Source organism: Phodopus roborovskii, unplaced genomic scaffold (genome assembly GCF_943737965.1).
Source record: "Phodopus roborovskii unplaced genomic scaffold, PHOROB, whole genome shotgun sequence".
NCBI lineage: Eukaryota > Metazoa > Chordata > Mammalia > Rodentia > Cricetidae > Phodopus > Phodopus roborovskii.
The window spans coordinates 2,499,407-2,524,645 of record NW_026125295.1 but is presented as its reverse complement, the minus strand read 5'-3'; the positions used below and the strand labels follow the sequence as shown (position 1 = coordinate 2,524,645).

The 25,239-nt window shown below is 42.2% G+C and overlaps 1 protein-coding gene across 24 annotated transcripts in view; it reads right to left on the bottom strand.

The window, feature by feature from the left end:
- Positions 1-20,895, bottom strand: part of Clasp2 (cytoplasmic linker associated protein 2) — a 165,882-nt gene extending 144,987 nt beyond the window's left edge. For all 24 annotated transcript variants that reach the window (XM_051201527.1, XM_051201557.1, XM_051201535.1 and 21 more), the window contains exons 1-4: positions 20,680-20,895; positions 10,746-10,824; positions 3,623-3,726; positions 189-280 (exon numbers count right to left, since the gene is read on the bottom strand). In XM_051201527.1, coding sequence (XP_051057484.1) covers positions 189-280; positions 3,623-3,726; positions 10,746-10,824; positions 20,680-20,874 — 470 coding nt within the window. In that variant the 5' untranslated portion in view covers positions 20,875-20,895. The remainder of the gene's footprint in view (positions 1-188; positions 281-3,622; positions 3,727-10,745; positions 10,825-20,679) is intronic.
- Between the last annotated feature and the right edge of the window lie 4,344 nt (positions 20,896-25,239).

Genomic DNA, 25,239 nt, shown 5'->3' with positions numbered 1-25,239 from the left:
ACAAGGAAAGAGGGGAGGGTGAGGGAACTGGGATTGACATGTAAAACAAGCTTGTTCCGATTTTAAATTAAAAATACTATAAAAAATAATAAAATGAAATTTATTTTCAGTATTCAGTTTGTGAAAACCCTTGAGTCTTGAGAAATGACTAAAAGAAAGAAAGCTGTTTCAGTAACCACGGAACTTACATGTTCAAGGTTTCAATCAGACACATGCACACACCCTCTCGAGATCGAAAGTTCTTGTGCTTGAAACCAGAGGCCAGATGCTCCCAGATGTACTATGGGGAGAACAAGTAGACACATACGATAAAGTCAGGTAATACATGTGACAAATGTACAATTAAGCCATCAGGTACCAGATGTGCTCCAAATTTAAAACATTTTTCAAATTTTGGAATTATTTACATGGTAAGAAATCTTGTTGCTAGGACACAAACCTAAACTTGAGACTCATTTGTGTTTCATACTCACTTTATATATATAACATGAGCAATATTTATATAATATTTTTAGTGCAGCTAAATTTTGACTATAGCCTGTCACAATCAGGTGTGGAATTTTCCACTCGTAATATGAATGTTATGTCAATGAACAAAAGATTTTGTGTTTTCAAATCAGGGATGCTCAACTCATATTTACAAGGTTTTTGTTTGTTTTTTGTGCGTTCCTACCCATTTAATATCTGAACCACCATTTTGTGTTTTTATTTACATGCTTTTCACTTTAAATATCAATAACTGTAAAGAAAAGCATGACCCATACGTAAGCATCTAAGCATTACTAAGAACACAGGTTTCTCGTATGCTAACAATGCTGCAATTATAAACACAGTGGTCTAGGAAGCACTCGATGGATGCAAAAGTCCCCAGCAACTACAACAGACTGTCACATGGAGTGACTTCAAACATCTTATAATTAAAGCTTTTCTCTTTTAAAATGGGACACAAATACAGAAACATTTGGGACAGGTCATTTTATGACTACCTAGTTGTTGTGGAATATTAATTTAAGATGTATTACGCTAATTTATGCTGTGGAACATTTAACGATGCAAAGATATGTTGTGTTCTTTTATGTTGCATTTGTTTGCCTGAAGCAGTGATGCTCTTGCTGTCCAAGACACCCGATTGGTCTAATAAAGAGCTGAACGACCAACAGCAAGGCAGGAGAAAGGATAGGTAGGGATGGTAGACAGAGAGAATAAATAGAAGGAGAAATCTGGGGGAAAGAGGTAGAGGAGCAGAGATGGAGAGGAGGAGGAGGACTCCAGGGGCAGCCACTCAGCTAAACAAGCCACAGAGCAAGAAGTAAAGGAAAGTATGCCAGAAAGATAAAAGCCCAGAGACAAAAGGTAGACAGGATAATTTAAGAAAAGCTGGCTAGAAACAAGCCAAACTGAGGCCAAGCATTTATAAATAAGACTGAGACTTCATTTGTGATGTATTTGGTAGCTGGGTGGTGAGCCCAGAAAAAAACAAAGAGTATTAAGAGCCAAACAGTGAAAACAACAACCAACTAAACCTAGTCTGCATAGTGTAGCAAGGACTTCAACTATACCCTTCTAAACATACAGTAAATTTCCTCCACCGTGTGTGTGTGTGTGTGTGTGTGTGTGTGTGTGTGTATACACACACTTATGTGAGAGGTATATGTCTGTGCAACTAGAGATATGAAGGCAGAGGACCACTTGTAGGAGTCAGGTCCCTCCTTCACCATGGATCCTGAAATCAGGTCACCAGCCTTGTGAATTTTAAAACTCTTAACTAAGGTTGGACAGAACATTTGCTACTGAGGTCCACAAGGCTCTAGGTTCTGTAGCTACCACCAGGGGGAAGGGGGAGTTGTATGTGTCTTAAAATAACCTGACTCAGCAACCCATCTCCGGAACTGTATTTTATAAAAAAAAGTTTACATCTACAGCACTCTCTGTAGTAAGAAAACAAAAAACAATTTAAAATGTAAATTAGCAAAGACTATCGACAAAATTTTTTTAAAAGGTATTGTTATGAAGTATAAAATCCCTTCTAATCAGTTTCCCTTTATAGTTCAGTACTCTTGCCTTACTAAACATATGAAACATAACAGTTTAGGCATCACATGATATCACCTTAAGCTACTCTCTCAATTGTGGTGTACGGTCAGCTTGTTTTTGCTCTCCTTTAAAGTATTTCTATGCTACGGTGTGGACGTAATCCCCCCGACACACACACCCCCAGGGTTTATGTGTCAGAGGCTTGGTCCTCAGCATGGCAGTGTTAAGATAGAAAAACCTGGGGGCTAGAGGGATGGTTTGGTGGTTAAGAGCAATGCCGCTCTTGCAGAGGACATGAGTTCAGTTCCCTGAACCCACTCAATGGGGCACAACTGCCTCTGTAACTCCAACTCTGATTTTTGCAGGTACTTGCATACATGTGGTGTGTGTGTGTGTGTGTATGCAAGTATGTGTATATGTATATGTGTATGTATGTGTATACACACACACACATAATAATTTTCTAATGAAAGAATTTTTAATAAACTTAGTAAATTGACAAAACACAAAAACAAAAAAACACGTGGCTTTTAGTTTCTCTTAAGCCTGCACACATCTCTGCCATCACAAGGCCACTTCCCATGAGTTGACGCACCTAGGTGGAACCCATAGCACCTCCAACGGCTATGTATAAAATACACCTTTTTTTTTTTTTTTTTGTTACAGGTATCTAGCTAGCCTCAGAGCAATACATTAGTAGTCTATGAGCACATATGCAAGTGCATGTGTGCTCACGCATGCGAGTGAACCTGAGCATGTGTACATGTGGAAGGCAGAGGGTAACCTCGAAAAGGAAAGAAAATAAAGGGAAAAAGAGAAGGCTTCTGGAGATCTGACTAAATTATCTTACAGCATGCCATGTACCCAGTGCAATCAATATATTCTTTAAGGACAAGTTATTTCTACTATATTAATAAAACACAAGTTGTCATAAAACATGCTTTCCATAATCAATAGCCACTTATGAAAATTAAAGAATTTCTTCTTGTTTGTGAGTTACAGAAATTAATATTCGGTAGTTTTCAAAATAAGATTTCTTTTTCAGTATCTTATAATTTGCTGATAAGAAAAACCAGAAAATGGTGAAGCTTACTAAGTACAACCAGCACCTGTCAAATCACTAAGTCTGTATGTTTTTTTTGTTGTTGTTGTTTTGTTTTTTGTTTGTTTGGATGTTTTTTGAGACAGAGTTTCTCTGTATTGCTTTGGAGGCTGTCCTGGAACTATCTCTGTAGATCAGGCTAGCCTCGAACTTAAAGAGATCCAGCTGCCTCTGCCTCCCAAGTGTTGGGACTAAAGGCGTGCGCCACCAACTACTGGCTTTTATGTGTTTTGTTTTGTTTTATATAAGTAACTGAAAAACAGAAAAGTTAAATTAAAAAAAAATAAAGAAAGAAACCTTAACACATATTGGCACTGCACCTTAAATGTAAAGTTCTTTAGAATATTACATTTAATAATGTAATTTTACATTACATTTAATAATCCACTATTTAAAATTCCCCCATCCATGCTTCCTGAAGGGTTATTATTTTGCTGTAGTTACCATCTCTCCGCTTAGAAACTTTTCATTCAAATGCAAGCCTACCATAGGTGGTGCCACCTCATCCATCAGCTTCAGGGTCAGGTTCTGAGCTTCATCTCGAACTTTCTCTTTGGCATCTCCCATCCTGTCTATTAAAGCTGTGGTAACTAATGGGGGAAGAATAAGTATTGACAACTTCATCACAAACCATATTTCACAAAACTACAATTAGCAACTTTTTCCATGAATAATTATCTAAAGAAATTATTCTAAGTTCATTAGTCATGAATTCAAATGAAAACAATGAACATATTTCAATACAGTATGTACAATCATATCCACTTAGGGCAGGGTTCAAAACCATACAAACAGTATTACTCAATTTGGAGGTCAAGATCCACAGACAAGCAAGCAAATGCTTTCCTCAAGGTCATGACAGGGAGACCTCTGGTAGAGTGAAAAGGTATCCTCAGGGAGTATAGACAGGTGTAGTCCAAAGACCTGGCAGACTTAAGTTTCTGAACCCAGGTATAGTCAAGGGTATGTTTTATAATTATTCTTTAAATTACAAGTTATTCAGTCTTCTTGTTGAACATATTTCACAACTGACAAACAGAAACAACACAGGCCTAAGTCTAGGTTTTAAGGGGGAAGCAGAAGAAATGAAGTAAGACAAAGGGATACACTTGTCCAGTTTACTTACAGAAGTTTGGGGGGGGAGGGGCTTCAGGCCGGGTATGGAAGCACAAGCTTTAATCCCAGAAATAATAATCTTCACAACAATATAATTAGACTACAATAGTATTTATTAGGTAGTAAAACCAGTATTTACTTTTAATTTAGGTAGTTAGGACTCTGTGTGTGTGTGTGTGTGTGTGTGTGTGTGTGTGTGTGTGTGTGTGTAAAACACAAAAAATAAAAGATCCAGAGACAGATGCTGGGGTTCAAGCTTCAAGCTGAAGATCAGAGAAGCAAAGCAGCCAAGTCAGTAGCTCTCACCTCTCCCCAGCAGATGTGTCAATCCTGTCTCCAGGGACTCTACCCAGCAGAGATGTCAACCCTGTCTCCAGGGACTCTACCCAGCAGAGATGTCAATCCTGTCTCCAGGGATTCTCCACGAATCCTCAGAGGCAAAACTCTCATTCCCAGTCTCCCCTGACTTTTATTCCTTTCTCTGCCCAGCCATATTACTCCTGTGCCCAGCTCTCTAGTGCTGGGATTAAAGGTGTGTGCTACCACTGCTCAGTTTCTATAGCTAACTAGTATGGCTGCTGGGATTAGAGTGTATCACAACTGCCTGACCGCTATAGCTCGTGGCGAGCTTTACTTTCTGTATCCTCACATAGGTTTCAATAAGTCATAAATCTCTCTGTGTGTGTGTGTGTATGTATGTATGTATGTATGCATGTGTATGTTGGCATCCATGTAACAGCAACAGGAAAAAAGATACTCTGTTCCTGAGAGATAGAATTTAACTACAAAAGAAAATTCAAATGCTGGACCAAACAGGGGCTCGTTTTAATACTGGACAGTATTTTAGTATGTAAAATTTGGTGGCATACACCTGTAATCTCAGTACTAGGGATTAGGGAGGTAGAGGCAGGAAGTTCAAGGTAGCCCAGGCTACATAGTGAGTTGAAGACAAGGCTGGGATCTATATATTAAGTCTCTGTCTCAAAATTAACACAAAATTTTAGAGCCATTTGTGCTGGCTCATGCCTATGACCCTCCACTTTGAAGACTGAGGCACACAGACAGCCATGGGAATCAAGGCCAGCCCAGGCAACATAGGAAGTTCCAGGACACACAGCAAAATCTTGCCTAATATAACAAAGCAAGACAAAAGTAATTTTATAGAAAATAATTTAAAATCTTTAATAACTGTAGTACATGTGCATAGTATTGTATTAAACAAAAAATGTTACTCCTTTTGTACAGAAAATTTTGGTTGGGTCTATGTATGTGTGAGCACCTGTGCCATGGCACACACAGGTGGGAAGACCAGAGGACAACTTCATGAGGTCTTTACATCTTTCCATGGGCTCTGCAGATCAAACTCGGGTCAACCATCTGGTGTGGCAAGTACCTTTACCTGCTGAATCACCTTGCTCGCCCTTAAATTCCTTTTTTGCACTTATTCTCTTGGAGACAACATTTTATTTAGTTCTACCTAGCTATTAATGATGGGAGACAGTAAATTTTCCTAAACCTCAGTTTTCTTGTTTTTCCCTCATGACATGAAATAAATAGAAAAAAAGAAAAAGAAAATAAGCATTTGAACTGTCAGCAATATATACTAAAGACCTATGGTGACACATTACGATTTATAATAGCTTGCTTGAGGATTCAGAAAGCAAAGTCAGCCACAGCCATAGAAGCCAGGCACACACCTTTAATCGTAGCAGCCAGAAGCTAGGAGGTGGTGGTACACACCTTTAATCCTAGGACTCAGGATTAAGAGGTAAATGATAGCTCTCTCTGAGCTCAAGGCCACTCAGGAATATACAAGATTGAATCAGTCTAAAAGACTAACAGATCACACACCTTTAATCCCAGCACTAGAGGGGCATAAAAGGTAGAAACAGGGTCTTCAGTATTCAGTAGGAGGCATTCATTCTCCAGCCACACTAAGGACAGGCAGTAGTCTGAGGCTTGGTAAGAGCTTGTGGAGACAGCATCAAACCATTCAGCCTGCCGTACAGGTAAGAAGCTAGTGGCAGACTGCTTTGCTTTCTTCAGCTTGAAGCTTGAAGCCCAATATCTGTGTCTGAGTCCTTTTATTTTTCGTATTGTATAGATGTGTTCATATATGACCTGTGAAACATCAGTACTACAGTAAGCACTGTCTTTACCAGGCACCTAGAAAGAGACTTCCACTCTGTAAGCTCAGAGAATTTAAACTAATGTGTCAATTTACCACAGACTGCACTGGGAGGTGACACACTGAAGACTCAGGGATAGTGTTAGTAGTTTTCATTCTACTGCATTGTAAAATATGAAATTACTCTACAAGACATAAAACTCAGTACTGAGGCTGCTGAAAACTCTGACACTCTCATCACACCACTTAGGGGTTAGACTAGCTGCTAAATTTTTATGCTACTTGGTCACCATAAAACCAGAGTTAGTGATCAGTATCAGGGTAGACAGATGACTTATTTAAGCATGGCCCTGAGTCCATACTCTCTTCAGAAGTCTAAGGCTCTAATGACTGAGCTATGTGCAAATCTCTTCTTGGAACTAGAGATAAAACAGAAGAGGACTCTTCATTTTTCAAGAACACATTTTAACTTTTAATGTACAGAGGATTGATGCACTTATCAATTCACAGAGATGCTGCAGTATGCACAGGCCTACACGGGTTCAAGTGAGATGGACAGCCACACTGACAAGGGAAAGTGGATAGGGTTCCCATCCTATGTGCAACTGGTACCAGCTGGCAAAGGAAAACTTGGGGGGTTCCTTGCAATGGACACTTACTGAGTATATTATGCACACTTAAGGGAAGACCCCATGCCCAGCAGTACATAGACAACGCAAAATGAATTTTTGTAGACTTTTTGTCTCATGTTGCTTTGTTTGGGCTTTTTTTTTTTTTTTTTTTTTAAATCTTACTGGTCTTCTGCTTCTCTATAATGTTTTCCGATTTTGTTTTTATGGGTTTTTGTATGTGTGTTTCTTATAGTTTTCTTTGGAATTTTTTGTTTGTTTGTTTTTATCTGCTTTGTTGTTTACTTCCTACAGAGGGAGAGAGAAATGTTGAGGAGTTGGGAAGCATCTGAGAGGAACAGGGAGGTTTAAAAACCATTAGACCATGATTCAATTAGATCTTTTCCTTTTAAAAAGAAACTTTTAAAACTTTTTTTAATATTTGCTTACTTATTTTCTGTTTGTGCAAGCGTGTGTACCATGTCATGTGCATGGAGATCAGAGGACAACTTGCCGGATTTAGTTCTCTCTACCACGTGGGCTCTGGGGATGGAACTCCGGTCATCAGGCTGATGACAAGCAATTTTACTTACTAAGTCATTGTATTAGCCCTGTACAGAGTTAGGTAGCCTGTTTAAGTCTGGTGAAAGGATTTAAAAAAGAAGGCAACTCTGAGGTAGTCCAGTTCTTGAAGAGTATGTAGACATGATGTCTACCCTCCAAGTCAGAAATGTGACGATTCCACAGACATAATCAATACTTTTAAAGGATGCTTCCAATACATGGGAGCAAATTAAGATCAAGTTTTCCCATCATACCACATGAGCTCACAAGTAATAACAAGTTCAAATCCCACAAAGGGTCTTCAAAGTGAAAGCAGTGCTGACTAACAGTAAATCTGCCAAAAAAACCAAAAGCAATAAATAGATAACAAATGAAAGTAAAACAATAAATAAAAAGCAAAGCAAAGTTCCATGAATCCAGACAAAAGGAAGGTGTAATACAACTTCAAACTATAATTACACACAAGAGAATATCAGGCACACTTTATCATCCAATTTCTCAAAGTCCACAAATATGGAACTTTATTTTTTTAAATTCCCATTTATGCACTCAAATGCAACCACAAGTATGTTTGCAAAGTGTGATTTCTAACACCTACTATCAATTTTAAGCAGAAGACAGACAATAAAAAAATTTCTCTTCAGTTGCTATTAATACTAAGGGTAGGAACTACCAAGTAGTAATTAAAAGTAAATACCAAGAAACCTATTTGAGAAAACAGAGAAGAAAAATAGGAAGACTGACACAATTTAGTGGCATACCAAAGATGGAAAAGTTGACCAAAGATATTGGAAAGTAAGTTTAATAATTGACACTGTGGGGCATTAACTTAAACCACAAAAGAAACCCACTAAATTCAAGGATGTATTTCTGTATGTCGCTATAAAATAGTACCAAACTCATTCATGAAGCATTGTAAAATGCACACAAATATCACACATGTTTTATCAAAGTCGACTATGTCATTATATCATGCAGAGCAGCAGCTTAAGAGTAGCACAATGTCCACGCAGCAAGCATATCATAACTGCTGCTCAGAGTAAAGCCAAAAACCATGACTAAAAAACAAAAAACACAGTATTTATGGAACCTTCCAGGGCAATCTAACCACAGTTGACGTATTCAACCTAACAATAAAAACTTATAGGACCAGAGTGAGGCTCGAGGTTAATGCTGTGTGCTTAGTGTGCAAGGCTCGGGCTCAGCACCTAACACAACAAAAGCAGGGCCTTGTATTTCTTTCATTGAGGTGTTACTATATTTTATAAGATATTTGTCTGGACAGACTTCTCCAAAGGTAGTGAAAAAAATAGCAGTGTAGCTGGTGTGGTGGTGCACGCCTTTAATCCCAGCACTTGGGAGGCAGAGGCAGTAGGAGCTCTTTGAGTGTGAGGCCAGCTTGTTTTCGTCGTGAGTTCCAGACCAAGGCCATATAGTGAGACCCTGTCTCAAAGTAATAAAGACAAAAGTAAAAAGGAACCCCACAGGATGAAAATTATATTACAAATTTTTTCATCTTACAAAAATTAGATATGGGGCTGGAGAGATGGCTCAGTGGTTAAAAGCACTGACTGCTCTTCCAGAGGACCTGGGTTTAAGTCCCAACACACACATGGTAGCTCACAATTGTCTGTTACTCCAAGATCTGACAACCTCACACAGACATACATGCAGGCAAAACACCAATGCAAATAAAATAAAAATTTTTACAATTATCTATTTAAGTATCAACTCTTTTTGAGTAAATTAAAATGCTAAAGTACCATAGTCTGGGCTGTACAAAATGGGATGTGTGGGCGTGTATGTATTTTTTTGAGACAGGGTTTCTCTGTGTAACCCTGGTTTTCCTGGAACTTGCTCTGTAGACCAGGCTGGCCTCAAACTCAGAGCTCCTACTGCCTGTCTCTGCCTCCTGAGTGCTGGAATTATAGGTGTGCACCACCACCACCCAGCTCAAAAATCATTATGTTTTAAAATGGACTTCAATGTGTCTGCATGTTACTATATACTGTATGTGTAAAGTTCCCTCAAAGTGCAGAAGAGGGCATCAGATCTCCTGGAGCTAGCATTATAAATGCTTGTGAACCACATGCTGTGAGCCAAGACTTGAACTCAAGCCAAGACTTGAGCCTTTAGAAGAACAAGAGCTTTAACGACTGAACATCACTGCAGACCCCAAGCTACATGTTTTCTAAATTTACAGTAACTAATTCTGTTTAACAAAAAACTCAAAGATTCATATAAGGTCCCTCACAGAAGGGGAAAGGGACAAGTTCTCCAGAGCACATGGGGGGGGGGTAGTGAGTGGAGAGAGAAGTAGGAGAAAGAGAAGGGGAGGAGAGAAAAGCACTTGGGACTAGGAAGATTGAGTCAGGGGAGGAATAGAAGAGAGAAGAGGAGAGGAGAGAGAGAAAGAGAGAGAGACCATAAAAGAGGTAACCATTATAGGATTAAAGAGAAAACTGAACCTAGAGAAATGTCCAGAGACCTACAAGACTGACTCCAACTAACAATTTGAGCAACAGTGGAAAGACTACCATAAATGCCCTTCCCTGTTAATGAGTTCAACAACTAACTTATCCACCATCATGGAGCCCTCATCTAGTAGCTGATGGAAACAGAAGCAAACATCCACAATTAAACACTGAGCCGACTGGAATCCAGATGCAGAGATGGAGGACAGGACCACGCTGCAGAAACACATAGAGACAGCTGACCTGAACAAGGAGGAGCTAACGGGCCCCCAGACTGATGGCTGGGAATCCAGCATGGGACTGACTCAGGCCCCCTGAACATGAGTCTCAGCCAAAAGGCCTGAGAGAAGTCTAAGGACCTCAGACAGTGGAACCAGGATGTATCCCTGGTGCACAAAAGGACCTTGTGGGCACATCCCTCATGGAGGGATACTCCCTTAACCTAGAGACAGGAGAGAAGTCCTAGTTCCTACTTCAAATGACTTCACAGATTTAGATGACCCTTCCTGCAGGCCATCACCCTACATGTGGAGTGGGGGGGGGGGGGGAGATGGGAGGGTGGCCAGGGTGCATGTGAGGGTGGGAAAAAGGGAAAGAGGGAGAGAGGGAGGGAGAGGGATCTGGGACCGATATGTAAAATAAAAATAAAAAAAGAAATTAATAAAAAACTCAAAAAGTCACTATATCAAACTCTACAATGATTCTTAAAGTGAACTTACCCATTGCTACATAAGATTTAAATCGTGTTGACAATCTATCCACAAAGGCACTTAAAATCTCCAATCCTAATAATGATACCTGTAAACAGAGATTTAATAAATACAAATTACTGATGCATATTGTAAAATCAGCATATAATTCTTAATACACAGCATATTAGTAAGATTTTAAAATGAAGTTTAGCGGAGTATGGTAGCATAGGTCCCTAATTCTACCTCTCGGAAGACAGAGGCAGGAGGATCTGAATTTAAGGTCAACCTGGTTCACACAGTGAGTTCCAAAATGGGAATAGAGGAAGACCCTGGCTCAAAATAGTAAAATTAATTATGAAAATTTTAGTGAGATTGACGCTTTCAGAAGCAGGCCTACATGGCAATGAGGATTCTACCCTCAAACACAACAACAGTAACAATTTGCAAATGTCTAGGAAAACAGTGGCGAAGCACATTTGGCAAAGATTTAGTAGCTGATAAATTAGGTAGTGGTTACACAGAAGTTTTGTGACTATACTAACTTTTCACTTTGCACTGTTACCTAAATAAAATAGTAACAAATCAATAATACCTTTGATTTAAATTAAAAACGAAAAAGAAAACTTATCAATACCCAGAGGCACAGGAGAGTTCATACCCACTCAAACTCCAGTTTGCAGCCACAAACAAGACTGCTCTGTAATTAAGACCCAAGGCTAGGCAGGAGATTGGAAGGCACTGCAGCGGTGGACAGCTTAGGGAAGAGCATGGTCTACAAGCAAAGGCATCAATGCTTCAGTGCCCCGACTTAACTTTAAGAACTGAGGGAAAAAGATCCAGAACACAGGTAAATAAACCATAGTGGAGGGAAGGAGAGAGACACAGAGCTCTCAAAATGAGACATAAACCATCCTTAACCCAAACTACCCAGGTGAGAGGGTGTCTCTGATAAGGGCAGAGATTTTCCAAAGATTGAATCTTGGCCAGAAAGATTAAGAAGCTGGCCCCACACCTCAGAGTCAGGATACCAATACAAAGATCACTGGGAAGATGGTTTCCCAGGAAATAGGGTAGGATTCAAGTAGAGTTGATCCGAAATACTAAAGAAAACCCCCTATCAAACCAGAAGCAAACAGCAACCAGTAACAACCACAGCAACTACAACACAGGGATCTAACTCAACTTCTAACTAAACTGATTAAATATAGCAGAAGAAGGTGCTACTTCAAAGATAAAAACTATTTAATTTAGTCTTAAACTTCTTGACTACACTATAACTTTTTCCATTAAGAAGTAGAGGAACAGGTAAGAAAAACAGATAGGAGGATTGGGACCCCAGTATCAAGAGCAGAGCCCTCAACAAACAAAATACAATGCACAAAGATGAAGCACAAGTTTAAACCAATGATTAGTGTGTTTGTAGTATAGGGTAAAGACCAGTCACAGAGCTTTAACTAGACTCTGAAAAAGCCTTGGCTCAGTTCCTAGCAGAGAGTAAGTGGAGTGTGACCACCAAAACCCTCATTCTAAAACAACAATGATTAAAGGGGCTCCAAATCCAGGTTAGTTGGTAAAGTGCTTGCCTAGCACGCATGAGGCCCTGAATTTAAATCTTTAATATCACATAAACTGGACATGGTAGAGAACAGCAATCACGGAGGCTATCCTCCACAGGGAGTTTTTTTTTTTAAAGATTTACAAAGCAAAAATACTCAGACAACATGAATAAATAATTATTTTCAGCACACAAGTGGAAATCTTGGGAAACATAAGCCATCCTGGTTCACTACCATGTTCCAGGACAGCCAAGGCTAAACAGTGAGACACTGAAGACAAAACAAAAAACAAACGATACAAATAACCCAAAACATATTCTATTTAAAAAATGGCAAACAGAGGGACCAGTAAACTGGCTCAGCAGGTAAAGCCCTTTGTAGTGCAAGCCCTGACTATGTGTGAGTTCACCCTCTGGGACCACATAAGGATGGAGAGATGCAACCTCACAAAGCTGTCCTCAGCCTCCACATGCACACCAAGGCATACACGTACTCCCCACCCCACTAGCAACCACCCCCTCTCTGAAACACGCGCGCGCGCACACACTCTCTCTCTCTCTCTCTCTCACATACACACACACACACACACACACACTCCTAGCTGGGTATCTACTACTATGATAAACACCATGACCAAAGCAACTTGGGAGGAAGAGTTAACGTCATCTCACAGTTCACCCTGTAAATCTTACAGTCCCTCATGAAGGCGAGTCCTGGCAGAAGCTCGAGGCAGGAACCTTTGGGTGTAGTGGTCCATCCCAGCACTTTGGAGGCAGAGGAAGCTGAATCTACATTTGAGGCTAGACTGCTCTACATACTAAGTTCCAGGACAGCCAGGGCAATATGGAGGGGGGAAAAAAGGGACCCTGAAGGCAAAGGTGATGGAGGAACGTTGCTTACTGGCTTGTTCCCCATGGCTCACTCAGCTTGGTTTTTATATAGCACAGGCACAGGATGTCCAGCACAGAAGTGGTGCCACCCACACCCACAGTGGGCTGGACCCTGCCAAGTCAATCACTAATCAAAAGAATGCCTCAGAGACTTGCCTATTGGCCAATCTCCTAAAGGCATTTTTTCAACTGAGACTCTAGCTTGTGCCAAGCTGACAAAAATAAACAAACAAAACACTAACACACATATTATCATCACCATGGTAACAGTAATACAAAAAAAACTTTTAAATAAATATTAAAATAAACAAAGGAAAGGGACCAGGGCTGTAGCTCGGTGAATAAAAGTCATGACTTAAACACACAAGTCCTTGCCTAAGATTCCCCAGCACTGCACAAAGCAGGCGCCATGGAACTCGAGAAGTAGATGCAGTGCAGGATGATCAAAAAGGAATTCAGGACCAGAAAAGAACAGGAAGGAAGGATGATAGGAAGGATGGATGAATTCAAGACCATCCCTACCTACAATAAGAGTTCAAGGCCACTCTGGACTGCACAAGATCATGTCTCAAAAATAAGTAAATAATCACTAAAAAGTACTCATACTCTAAGTAAACACTGAAATTAATGAATTTGACAAAGAGCCAAGATTAAAGGTTGCTATCAAGTCAACTGTGCTGGGAGTGATGGTGTACACCTCTAGTCCCAGAAGAGAGGCAGAGGCAAGTAGATCTTTATTAGTCTACATAGCAAGTTCCAGGACAGCCAGGACAAGGGCTGGGGAGATGGCTCAACAGCTATTTACAGCTGAGTTTGACAACCTGAGTTCAATCCCTGAAACCCACAAGGCCAAAGTAGAGAACCAACTCCTATGGGCCACCATAAAAGTCCAGGAATTTAAATTAAGCCAGTTAAAGAGGCTTTCCCCATCTATCTTCAATAGCATTGGCTCAGGTATGCAAGAGAGTTGTGTTAACGAATAATGCATTTTATCAAATGAAGACCATAAAACAAGAACGAAAAGGGAGACAAAAATTAAAAACTAAAAGAAGCCTGGTAGTGGTGCATGCCTTTAATCCCAGCATCCAGGAGGCATAGGCAGGCAGATCTCTGTGAGTTCAAGGCCAGCCGGGTCTACATAGCAAGATCCAGGACAGCCAGGGATACTTAGAAAGACTAGTCTCAAAAACAAAATAAAACTAGATTAAATGAGACAGAGAGAGAAACAGAAAGAAAGAAAGAAAGAGAGAGAGAGAGAGAGAGAGAGAGCACAGTTTTAATGAAGCCAAGTATGATGGTACACACCTGTGAGTGGAGGTAAGCGGTTACAAATTCAAGTCCAGCCTAAACAATAATGCTAGTACCTGTCTCTCTTTAAAAAAAAAAAAAAAAAAAAGTATTTTACAAGAGAGGTCTTAATAAAATGGGTGTCCTATGAGGTGTCAACATTAACTTTTCATGAGTATACAATGTACATAGGGAAGGCAGGGGTGTGTGTGTGTGGGTGGGGGGGGGGGCTCTTCCTGTTTTGCCTATGAAACTCTGGGCTGGCTAAGCAGCTAGCCAGGGATTCATTCACTTCATTCACCTGCCTCATCCTCCACCTCACAGTGTACTAGGACTGCAAACACGCCATCTGTCTTTATGTGGAGTACAGGGATTCAAACTGAGGTCTTCATAGTCTCAGGGAAGCTGTTTTCCCACTGAACCACTTCCCCAGCCCAACTAGTCAGATTCTCAGTTCAGGTACACTGAAGAAATAAAGTTTGCCAATAACTACCCGACTTTCAAAGTCTTAGTCACCAACAGCCACCACTCATCTGTAGTGGTCTGAATTGGAGTGACGGCATTCCAGAATTACACGTTCTGCTGCAGCCATGTGACTATTGTTGTATCTCATTGGTTAGTGGACTGGCATGTCCACAGGACCTGCATTCTCAGACTAAAGTGACATCAGATGGAAAATATTTGGGGGGAAAACAACCCAAGTCCGTGCTGAACAGCTACAAACTTTGTCCCTTTATCATTAATCCCTGAACAATACAATTTAACAAGTATTCCCACTGAATTAGCTGTGAGAAATAACTGAAAAAGTACACAGAAGGATTCTGCAGGCATATACACTATAAGGGCCTGAGCATCTGTGCATTTCAGTGTCCAAGGGAAGGAGAGCTCTGGAACCAATCCCTATTGACATGACGGCACATTTTCTCTCATTATAAATTATGTGTAGGAGTCCTTTACAGCATAGTTAGGGTAGTACAAGGGTTTTAAAGATTATATGCTTGATACCAAATGTTATTTCAGAATATAACATAATTTCAGATATAAAGAGATAATTAAAGGAGGACACTGAAGCCAGACACTGGCACAGCACACAGGAGCTTGAGGCAGATCTGAAAGACCCTGGGTTACACAATAAAGCTCTGAGAGAAAGACTAACCTTCACAGAGGCTCACTCGCCTACACAAATTCTCATGTATATCCCTAGAGTGGCAACATACAGTGTTAAAGGTTTAAAAAAAAAAACAACTAAAAACAACCTGGATGTTCATCCCACCCAGCAGGTAAGTAAGAACAGATAAAACCAGTAAGCAGTGATGAGAGGTAACCCTTGCCTTCTTTCTCTGAACCAAAACTAGTACACTTGGAACAGCAAAACAGCTCAGCAGGTAGAGGCACTTGCCACCAAGCTGACAGCCTGAGTCCAATGTCCAGAGCCCATGTGGTGGGAGCTCACTCCTACAAGTTGTCCTCTGACTGGCCCCACACTCAGTGAAACATAATAAAACTGGTATATTTTCAGAATGTGGTATTTAACAGGAAATATGACTTAGGTAATGCTGATATTATTGGGACTTATAGGAATGCCAAATGGGAACCAACAAGATGGTTTGGGGGCCACTAGGTACAATCACTTACAACCTGAGTTTGATCCCGAGGACCCACATGAGGAAAGGAGGGAACAGGCTCCCATAAGTTATTCTTTGGCCTACATGTGGACTGGGGCACAATTGTGTACCTAAACCACACATGTGAGTGCACACATGCATGCATAACACAAATAAATAAATAAACAAACAAATGGCAAATGGGCTGTGATCTTGGACTCCCAGAAATAAAATAATACTAACACATTCATTAGCCTAGCACTATGTATTGATACTGTAAATGCTAGTTATCATTTTCAGCCCACTTACTGTTATATGTTTCTAGACAGAATGTAAATGTTATTATTAATCCTGAGGAGGTACACAACAGAAAAAGAACATTCAAGTTCTCTCCTGCTAATTTATACCAGGGCTCTGACCTAAGTCAAGATACTTAGGTCATCTTTTCTACAAAAAGGGGAAAAGTAAGGATACAATCTTTCTAAAGCCATCCTAGAGAGTAAATGACGTCATGCAAATTAAGCACTTGGGACTCTTAAGGAGAACTTTTAAATGGTGATTTCCATTTTGACAATATTTAAGGGGGGAATTTTATTAACATAATATTGCTACAAAATCTGCAAATACCAGAGTATATACATCACATATATGCCCATTCCCATGATTGTTAAGTCCCTACTTATGACTTCTCCACCAGACTCAAGACCTTAACCACCTTCTTAACATTTTAACTTTGATATTAAACAATGTAGCCTAGTAAAAACCAAACTTCTCTCTTCCTTGACCCTCCTGGTCTCCATTTCAGCAGATAGCTTGTCTATCCTATTGCTCAAGAAGGAAAGATCCCAGCTGGGCAGTGGAGGCGCACTCCTTTACTCCCAGCACTTGGGAAGCAGAGGCAGACAGATCTCAGTGACTCTAAGGCCAGCCTGGTCTACAAAGTGAATTCCAGGACAGCCAGGACTGTTACAAAAAAAAAAAAAAAAAAAAAAAAAAAAAAAAATCAAGGGCTGGAGAGATGGCTCAGCGGTTAAGAGCAGTGGCTGCTTTGCCAGAGGTCTTGAGTTCAGTTCCTGGCAACCACATGGTGGCTCACAATCATCCATAATGAGATCTGGTCCCTCTTCTGGCTGCAGGCACACATGCAGGTAAAGAACACTGTATAGATAATAAATAAATCTTTTTTTAAAAAAATCAAAATAACAACAACAAAAAGAAGACAATATCCCTAATTCCTGTTTCTCTCAATCCTCACACCAATCCAAAACAAAGTCAGCAGGCTTTCATATTCCACACAACAAAAGTCCTACTGGACCTACCACAAATTACATCTCAAATGTTTAGCTGGGTGTGGTGGCGAATGCCTCTAGTCGCAAGAGGTAAAGGCAAATGGATCTCTGCTTAGTTTCAGAGGATTAGTCCATGAACATCGCCGTGAAAAACAGATAGGCATGGTGCTGAAGCTTACATCCTGACCCAAAAATTGAGGAACGGGAGACTAAGCTGGCAGGGGCTTTTGAGACCTCAAAGCCCACCCTCAGTGACACACCTTTTCCAAGTTGGCCACATCACCTAACCCTTCCTGAACAGTCCACCAACAGGGGATTCGAATCTATGAGCCTAAGGGGGCCATTCTCATCCAACCCACCACATCCTGTCTCCAAAAGAAAATTCAGTTTTCAGCACTGTCCCTGCTACCAAACCAGGCCTTACCACCTAGGGCTTTTTCTGTTATTCCTTTACTTTCCAAATAAAGGACTATCTCTCATATAAATCCTGTACCACATTTAAAATAAGATCACACAGCCTCAGTTCAAGGCCGGCCTAAGCAACAAGAAAACCTGTCTTCAAAAAAAAAAAAAAAAAAAAAAAAAAAAGAGCAGTGGTGGTGAATGCTTTTGATCCTAGTGCCTGGAGGCAGAGGCAGGCAGATCTCATTGAGTTTGAGGCCAGCCTGGTCTACAAAGTGAGATCCAGGACAGACAGGACTGCTACAGAGAGAAACCCTGTCTCAAAAAACAAAAACAAACAAACAAACAATACAAAACCTGAATCCTGTACATCTGTAAATCCACTTGGCACTTAAGTTAAAAGCACTGGCTACTCTTCCAAAGGACCTAGATTCTTTTCCCGGCGGTTTACAACCTTCCATTTACAACTCCAGCTCCAAGGAGTTCAAACAGCCTCTTCCGGCCTCTGTGGGAACCAGCCATGCATGCAAAACACCTACACACATAAATAATAAGGTAAAAAATAATTTTTAAAAAATTAAGACTAAACCAGGAGTGGTGATATATATGTTTGTTTCCAGCATGGGAGGGGACAGGACAGGCACAGGCAGGTCTCTGTGGTTCTGAGAACATAGTGAGTTCCAGGCTAGCCAGGACCTCATAGTGAGAAGTGAGATCTTGTGTCAATAAATAAATTTTAAAACAAAAAACAAAACCAGGCTCATCACAATAGAATGCACTCTTTTTAACAATATTAGAAAAAAAATTATATTTAAAAAAAATTAAATACTGAGGACTAGTAATTCCTGAAGGAGAGAAAATTGAGTGATCAATGCCTGTGAGTAGAGAAGGCAGGGCATCTAACACCAGCGCCGAGGAGCCACTGGCACAAGTAAGGAAGACAGCAAATGCATTCACACCAGAAAAGAAAGTGGTGAGGGGCGTGCTTCCAGAAAGTGTTAGACAGCGCAGGAAGAGCCTGTGGCCCTGCCAGCTGATCAAACAGTCTCAGGCCACATATCTTGTGAGGAACATGGAGAGAATGTGTGAACCTCAGGCACTTCCCTTAAGGATCCTAACCAGTTAACTGGAAGCTCAGAGACATGACAGAAAACTTGGAGTCCTGTGGTATCACAAGCGCCACTTGCTGACAAATATCTGAAGGTTGCAATGGCTTGAAGGCTTTCAGTATCGAGAGGGCCGCACATGAGTTTTCACTGCAGGAGGAGAGCAAACATTACTAAACAATGGGCTGACTTCCCACAACACCCAAAGCTGCAACATACCATAAAGCAGCTGAGCTGAGTGCATACGCCTTCCTTACACAGTAGGGTATCTAGTTTATGCCTTCAAAAGAAACTAATACTCAACAATTAGTAACCTTATTTTAGTAAAGATTAACTTTCCCCAAATCTTTTTGGGTGGTTTTTTTTTTTTTTTTTTTTTTTTTTTTTTTGAGACAGGGTCTCATTATATAGTCCAATTTATATATAGCCCAAACTCACTATCGAGCTCAGTCAGACTGACCTTGATGGGGGAGGGAGCCTCCTCCCTTGGCCTTCCAAGTGCTACTTTACCATTGCAAACTTAAAAACATAAGAAGAATGAAGAGAAAATATGTAATGGAACACTGAGGTGATGAATTCTAAAACTCCATCACTGTGAAGGGAAACATTTTCTTCAGTGATGTAGCTACTAGTAAGATGCCCATGCTCCTGTACAGAACTCCTCCTCACTAATGCCCCTTTAAGTAACCCTAACTGAGCTCACTGATCCATGTAATTAAAAGAAGGGAACAATATGAAAATAGCGAAAGTGGAAAAATAAGAGTAACAGGTGGTGAATGCAAAGAAAAGTACATTATACACATGTATAAAAATGTGACCATGAAACCCACTATGTATAATTGATATTACATAAAGTAAGACTTTATTCTAAATCTTGTTAACGTCTAACCTCCCTATAATTCATAGAGTCCCCACCATTAAATCTGCGGAATTGTAGTTTGTTTTCTTGTCCCGATAGATAAAAATTCCAACGTACAGCCTATTCACTGGATATATTGCTAAAAGTCGCTCCATCCAGGGGAAGTTCCAGCCTGCATTTTAAAGCAATACTGCCACCAGAAGACTAAAAGGAAAAGTTACTGCTAACAACTCCGGAACCGACTAATTACTGAATATTTACTTCTCTCCATTCGTGGCGATATTACAACCTGCCTGCTCCGGACGAAACACCCATTCCTTCTTGTACCTCATCCCACTCCCGATTTGTTTGCAGCATCAACTAAACCTGATAGCCCACGCTTTCAAATCTGAGTCCGTCCCCAACTGCGGCAAGGCAAGAGGGCAATGAGCGTCCAACGGCTTTCCGCTGCCAATTAAGAGAAAAGCAAATAAATAATGCCACGACGGGAGCAGTCCTTTCGTGCGAAGGTCCTGAATACGCGCTAAAGATACTTTTGAGAGACGATCACAACCTTCACATAAAGACTATATGAAAGAAAAAGGAGGGAGGAAAGCAGAGTAGAAGAGAGTAAGGGAGAGGGACGGAAAACAGGGAAAGAAAGAGGGAGGGAAGGGAGGGGGAGAAAGAGGGACTGGTTGAGGGAGAAGGGGTGAGAAAAGAAACTGGAGATTAAGCAAAACAGAAATCAATCGGAAGTGAAGAACTTGACCGTCCAACTCCACGCCGCTTCCTAACGCCCTGCCTCGGCGCAGGCGTCTACAAAACCGTACAAAGCCTTCAAGCCCGTGGCTGCGAGCGATCCCTTCCTTTGTCAAGCGCCCAAGCAGCTCCGCAACGCGTCGCGGACCCGCCGCCTGCGGGCCGTCCCCCAACCCCGGGGGCGACGCCCCCGCCCCGGCCGCGCGCCCGACCGCCCCGCCGCTCACCCGGTAGTTGCTCGAGCCCACCCAGCCGGTGAGCGCGTCCACGGTCTTGGCCAGGCGGCTCGGGTCGTCCTCCAGGTCCGGGATGGCGCCGGGCGCGCCGAGGTTGAGCAGCAGCTCCTCGCCCGCCTGCAGCCGGCCGCTCACGTCCTTCTGCAGCACTTGGGCGCTGAAGTACTCGGCGCCGCGGGGCTCCATGGCCGCGCCCGCCGCCCCTCGGCCGCCAACTTTCCTCGCGGCACCGCCCAGCCGCGGCGGCGGCCCCCCCCCCCCCGCCGACACGCGCTCGCCGCTCGGAGACGCCGCTGCCCGGGGCCACGGCGGCCGGCGGGGTACGGCCCACCCCCAAAACTACTCAAACTCGGCGCCCCCCGCGCTCAGCCCCGCTTCAGAGGCTGCGGCCGCCGGCGACGTCAGCGCGCGCGTGACGTCAGAGCCGCGCGCCCGCCGGCCGGGGCCTCGCGGCGCGCCCGGGCCGGGCGGAGGCCGAGTGAGGCCCGAGGCCGCTGCTCGGGGCCGGTGGGATCGGCTCTGTCTACTCGCGCGGACGCTCCCTGAAAGCCCCCGTGGGGATCCCGGAAGCTCCGGCGATTCCCTCCGCTGCCGCCATCACCGGCGCTGAAGGAAAAGTCTCTGGGACTTGTTCCCGCCCCGCCCCTGCCGTCTTTTTAAACCGGAATACATGATTCACGTTCTCCCTCGGCAAAGACCTGGCTGACCCTGCCTGCAGCCACCCACGCAGTCGCTGGAGAAGGCTTTCTGTGTCTAGTCGGTAGCGAGGTTTTGCAAATGGATTCGCAGTTCTTGTTAACACTTTTTTCCCGTCCCGCCCCAACTCCACGGAAGTTCTCAGACCGCTATAGCCGACTAACCACATCTGCAGCCCTAGGCGGTTCCAATTTGATTTTTGCCTTTGTTGGGGTTCAATATTGTTACTTTTTCTTTTGGGGCAGGGGCTCGTATCTTACGAGCCGGCCTAGAACGTGACCTGTAGTAGGGGATGACCTTAAATTTCTGGTCCTACCCCTACAGCCAAGTGCTGGGAATAGAAGCCTGAGCCACAGAACTCGAGTTTTGTTTTGGGGTGACTGGGGCTGTTATTGATAAGATTTGTTTTTTATGTTATGTGTACATGCGTGCAGCTGAGTGTATGTATGGGCACCATGTGCACACATGTGTCTGATTCCAGAGGTCAAAAGAGGAAGTCAGGTCTGGAACTGGAGTTACAGGCAATTGTGAGCCACCTGACATACTGGGAACTGAACCTGGGTCCTCTAGCAAGAGCAGCAAGCCCTCTTAACAGCACAATGTTGTTAAGAATAGGGCTGGTCGTGAAGCTCAGACCAGGCTGGAACTCCTGACCCATTCTAATTTTATTTCTAACATGATAGGATAGGTTTCCCACTTGTAAGTTATGTAACTTCACGATGTTCCTTTTCCTTTCCTTCCCCTCCCCTTTTCCTTTGATTCTGACAAAATTTAAACTATATTCTTTGAGTCTGACTTCTTTCTCGTAGCAAAATGTTGGCATTTCATTCCATACAGTGTGTATCTTATAAGTTTCTTTTTATGACTTAGTCATTTTGCATTGCACTGTGGCTTGTTGAGCCTTTCATTCATCTAGCAATAAGCATCTGGGTTGTTTGCAGTTTTTCATAATTATTGGTATGTGCACATCCATTGTGGGTGCTGGGAACCAAACTCAGGTCCTCTGCAAGACCAGAACTTTTAACCTCTGAGCCATTTCTCCGCCCTGCTATGAGATAAACATTTTTAGGACTCGGGTGTAGTTCAGTTGACATATTGTTTGTCTAGCATGCACACATCTCTGATTTTGACCCTTGCATTGCACATAAAGCCAGGTATAGAGACACGGACCTGTGATCACAGCATACAGGAGTAGTTACAAAGAATGGGGAGTTTATTCATTCTTCACTGTGTAATGACTTTGAACCTCCCACCCCCAGCTACATGCAACTCTGTTTTTTAAAAAATACATAAGTCTTGAAGGGACTGGAGAAATTGCTCAGTGGTTAAGAACGCTTGCTCTTGCAGAGGACCCAGGATTGAATCCCAGCACTTAAATGCATCCCACAATTGTCTGCAACTCCATTTCTAGGGGATCTAGCACCCTATTTTAGTCATGCTGGGCACTAGGCATACATGTAGTGCATATACAGATATGCAGGAAAAACAGTCATACACAAAAAATAAATATTTAAAAAACAAACAAAGGTATGTGGGGCAGTGATAGCTCACACCTTTCATCTCCCATCACTCAGGAGGCAGAGGCAGGTGATCTCTGTGAGTTCAAGGCCAGCCTGGTCTACAGAACGAGTTCCAGGACACAGTGAAACCCTGTTTTAGGGAGGAAAAAAAAAAACAGTGTGCAGGGAAGTAAGAGATGGAATTTTAGGAAAGAAATGATATACTGAACATCCATCCTTTCATGGTCAGTCACTAAAATGTATCTAGCAGCATGTGTCTATTTTTAGCAAGAGTGGAATGGCGTATTGAAATACTAGAGACTGACTTCCTGGCCTATTTGTTATTTGTGAAAATAGTGGAAACTCTGAGTAAATTTTGTTCTAACTGGACTTTATTTTCCGTACAAAGCTAGGAAAGAAGTGAGCACACTGCTAGTTGGAAATGGTGTTTTCAAGCGGTGTCCACCAAGAAAGCCATTGTGTTCTCTCCTGGGTGGGGTAGGAGGGGATAAATGGAGTGGCGGACCGCAGATAGGGCACAGCCCAACTGGAAATAGATGTGTTATAGCCATACAGTAGAATTTTCATAGCAAGAACAATACAAAGACTCGGTGAGTACAAATCTCAAAAGCATAATGTTGAACACAGACAGAAAAATTCAAATCCTGTGCTAATGAGGAATATGGGCTATGGTTACTGTTTGTAATTTATACCTAGGAAAAAGAAAGAAAAGGTCAAGGAAAGGAACTAAAATGGTAGGGGGAAGGATAATACGGTCTACTTACTTCTAACAGCCACTGGTTAGAGGTGACTGGGCATAACAGCCTGTAATCTCAGCATTCAGGGAGGGAGAGACAAGAGCATCTTGAATCTGAAGCCATTCTGAGCTACAGCCCCACAGAAAGTGTTACTTAGTGGTAGAGGGCTTGTCTAGCATCGCATGGGAAAGACCCTAGGTCTGATTAGCAATACCACAAAAGAAGACATAGAATCAAAATAGGGATTGAGTTGAAACGCTGGCAACTGTAGACTTCCTGCCTTCACACCTCCACACCAACAATGGTTTTGAACTCCTGACCTCCCACTATGTCCTGGGGTACAGAAGGACTCCTTCAGGTTGTGATGCCTAGCCCATGTATGTGCCACCAGGAAGGAGAGAGACAACTCAAGTTCCAAAGATGTTATTAAACACCACATGAACAAGTCATGGATGGTTCGGGGCTGCAGGACAAGAAGCCTTGTTTCCCCTGACAGTCCTGAGCAGGGGGCAGAAGCAGGGTTTATAAGCACAAAAACCACAAACATTTGTTGCCAAGTTACAGTTTTCACCAATCAGGATTTAGGGATTGGAGGCTTCCTTGAATTGAATGTTCCATCTTTGCCAACCAAATGCAACACAAGCCTTTCAGTCCAACCAATCAATCCACGTGTTCCTTCTGTGGCTAGGAACAGCTGTAATGTTTCTGAAGAACTAAAGATGCATAACCACTATTTCTTTGGTTTAGGGGGGAAGAGGAGTCAGCCACTGGAAAGTTCTCAGCTCCCCTAGGGCTTGGGAACCTGAACTTTATTTCACCCCACAGGTAAAATGGAGTCTGAAGTCAAAATGTCAGTACTCAGGCCAAGGTTCCCCTCAATGTAACCCTTCTAATGGAAAATACCATTTTTGTTTTTATGAATTTGAACTAAGCTCTTAAAGAGAAGTCATCAAATCCAGAAGAAACTTAAGCTCCTTTGGGGATAAAGAACTTAACTCCCAACATTTTTCGTTTCAGAAACAGGAATGTTAGAAATGCTAAATCAACACACAGGGTAGAAGATTCAGTTTGGTTTGGTTTGGTTTTTGTTTTTTTGTTGTTGTTCTTCCTTCCTTCCTTCCTTCCTTTGTTCCTTCCTTTCTTTCTTTCTTTCTCTCTTTTTCAAACAGGTTTTCTCTGTGTATCCCTGGCTGTCCTGCAACTCACTTTGTAGACCAGGCTAGCATAGAACTCACAGAGATCCGCCTGCCTCTGTCTCCCAAGTGCTGGGATTAAAGGTGTGCACTATCACCGCCTGGCCTCCATCTTGCTTTGTTCTGAAATTATTTTAGTACACTAACTTATTGATTAGTGGGCAAGTGGCAAAACCATGGAGTGTGTGGAGATGAGGAGACAACCTTTGGGACTCAGTTCTCTCCTTCCACTATGTGGACTCTGGAGAGAGAACACAGGCTGGATGGCAAGCACTTTTACCAAGTGATCTCTCTTGTTCCCTGTTCTTTGTTTGGGGGTTTTGTTTTGATTTTTTTATAGTGAGACAAGGTCTCTTGTGGCCCAGGCTGCCCTGGAACTTGCTATGTTCCTGGGACTGTGCTTGA